Source organism: Eurypyga helias, unplaced genomic scaffold (assembly GCF_000690775.1).
Source record: "Eurypyga helias isolate BGI_N326 unplaced genomic scaffold, ASM69077v1 Scaffold46769, whole genome shotgun sequence".
Lineage (NCBI taxonomy): Eukaryota > Metazoa > Chordata > Aves > Eurypygiformes > Eurypygidae > Eurypyga > Eurypyga helias.
This window is the reverse complement of record NW_010274853.1, coordinates 644-3,019: the sequence shown is the minus strand read 5'-3', so window position 1 is coordinate 3,019 and position 2,376 is coordinate 644. Positions and strand designations below refer to the sequence as shown.

Genomic DNA, 2,376 nt, shown 5'->3' with positions numbered 1-2,376 from the left:
GGACAAACTGGTTGTATTTAAGCAAAAACTATTTTTCAGAATTCTTACTGATCTCCTGAGTGAACTTCTAAAGAAAACAGAAAGCAAATTTTGGTACCTATGATAGTGTGATGGGCTGACAGGAGGTCCTTCCTCCACACCTTTCCTTGCTCCATACCTCGGAGGAGAAGCATCCCCTTTTACCTCACTGCTGTTCTTTTTGGCGGGGCCCGTCAGAGAGCACCGCAGCCACCAGCGTGTAGCGGGCATTTCAATTAAATCCCTCATCTTTCTGGAAAGACACCTCGTCTGTGCAGGAACTCTAATGGGACTTTTAGTCTCCTCAGCGAAACCCTTAGATAGACTGGTCCTCACAGGAGAGAAAACCGTGACTACAGGAGGCAGATGGGCAAAACACCTCGTCTGAGCTTTTTACTTCCGGCCTGAGGCGCATCCGGTTGTTCAGGCAGTTTAGCAAGATGGGGAGTTGATCCAGAAGGCATCACTGGAAACGTGCTTGCCTTCTGCAGCAGGCAGTGGCCTGTTAGAGGATCCCAGCGTGTGGGAATCCTACATGCTCCCCGTGGGTACTTGGATCTGTTTGTCTGGGGCTGGCTCTAGAATCTCCTTCCTCTCAGGAAAATGGCTCACTGACCTGGCGCTGTTACTTTCCTGCTGTGTCCTAACGCCGCCAGGTAAGCACATGCAGTCTCAGAATTTCAGGGTTTTTTTTTCCAGGCAAGAAAATCCATGTAGGAAAAATACAGAGGAAAAAAAGGCAGAAATCATGGTGAATGACTAAATAAAGCCGAAGGAGGGCTACCTGAACACAGGCTCAAAAGCAGATGCAAACATTCCTAAGTATTTGAAAAGTGGAAGTATGAACAGCAGGTAGAGATGCTCAAGTATTCTGCAGGCACTGTCTACAGTAACGTGTAAAAACGGGACGTGGGAGGAATGTAGAGACTAAAATTAAGAACTAGGCCGTTATCACAGGAAATAAACCTTTCACAAGAAAACACACGGGACAGCATCAGGTTTAGATAATAAACACTGCATGGTATATACACTCGGTAACAATCAGTAAAGGAAGGAGGGATGAGGAAGAGTCGTCTTCTAATACTGGTACTTAGGTGTGAGTAGTGACCACGATAACCACTACTGCATGTGCTGCGTTTGATGTTGAACTGATAATGAGTTGTTAAAACTTCTTTCCTCTTTTTTTTGTTTCTAGGCCTCTTCCTTATCTTAGGCTTGATACTCTACCCTGCAGGTTGGGGATGCCAGAAAGCAATAAGCTATTGTGGACATTACGCTTCCGCTTACAAACTGGGAGACTGCTCCTTGGGCTGGGCTTTCTACACAGCCATCGGTGGCACTGTTCTGACGTTCATCTGCGCAGTCTTCTCAGCCCAAGCTGAAATAGCCACGTCCAGTGACAAAGTGCAAGAAGAAATAGAAGAAGGAAAAAACCTTATCTGCCTCCTTTAACTCCAGTGGGGAAAAACACCAGCACCTGGATCCTGATCTGCTTTCCACTGGCCGGACAAGCAGATCCTGCTTACCCGTTTCTACCATCGGTGTGACTGAGCCCCAGGCGTTCCAGCCCTGGACTACTGAAACAGTCTTTCTTCCTTGCTGGGCAGTGAGGATCGGAGAAAGGATCCCAAGAAAGCAGAATGTAAATACCTGGGGATTTCTTTAGTTTCATTCGATGATCAGGACACAGCGGAATACATTAATCTGACGGGGGTGGTGAGGAATGGTGTACATAGCAGGAGTGGTGGTGTTACAGCTGATGGATTCTGATGGACGGGATTGCCTTGCCCACCTCAGTCACTCTGAAGAATCTGAATTTAAAATAATAAAACCCAGCACATTTCCTACACACACACACACACACACACAGAGACACAGAAGAGAAGCCCGTTTTAGTTAGGCTTTGTGTCCAAGGGCTCCCCTCACCTCACCTGTGAGTATTTCACCACCACCTGGTTCGGTACCACACTTTTCACTGAGGTGCTTCTTGATAGCGGACTTCCTCGCAGCGCCTTCTCAGGCAGCGAGCGCGCGTTGGAGGGAGCAAAGCTGACGTCACGCCGTTTACACCAATCCTCAAGCTTCTGAAGAGTTGAGTCCCTGCCAGGCTTCTTTTTTCTTGGAACTTCACAGCGCAAGGTGTGTGCCACTTGTCAACTTCGCAGGTGAATGAGTTTGTTTCCGCCAACCAGGCGGAGAAGCTGTTGCGCTGTCACCCGATTCTGATAAAATAGTTTGAAATAACCATTGCTAGGATTTTTTCTACAGCCTTGATTAAATAAACTCCTGAAATCACAAGCAGATGACGGCTCCCCATGGCACAGCTGGGCGTTAGCTTGCGAATGCGGGCTTGCTCGC

The 2,376-nt window shown here is 47.7% G+C and overlaps 1 protein-coding gene across 1 annotated transcript; it reads left to right on the top strand.

Annotated features, from left to right (window-relative positions):
- Window positions 1–1,213: 1,213 nt before the first annotated feature.
- Window positions 1,214–1,470, top strand: LOC104515807 (lipoma HMGIC fusion partner-like 2 protein; the record flags this gene model as incomplete). The annotated part of the gene is made up of 1 exon (XM_010159918.1): window positions 1,214–1,470. A coding segment is annotated over one exon (257 nt), but the record flags the coding sequence as incomplete, so codon positions are not given.
- Between the last annotated feature and the right edge of the window lie 906 nt (window positions 1,471–2,376).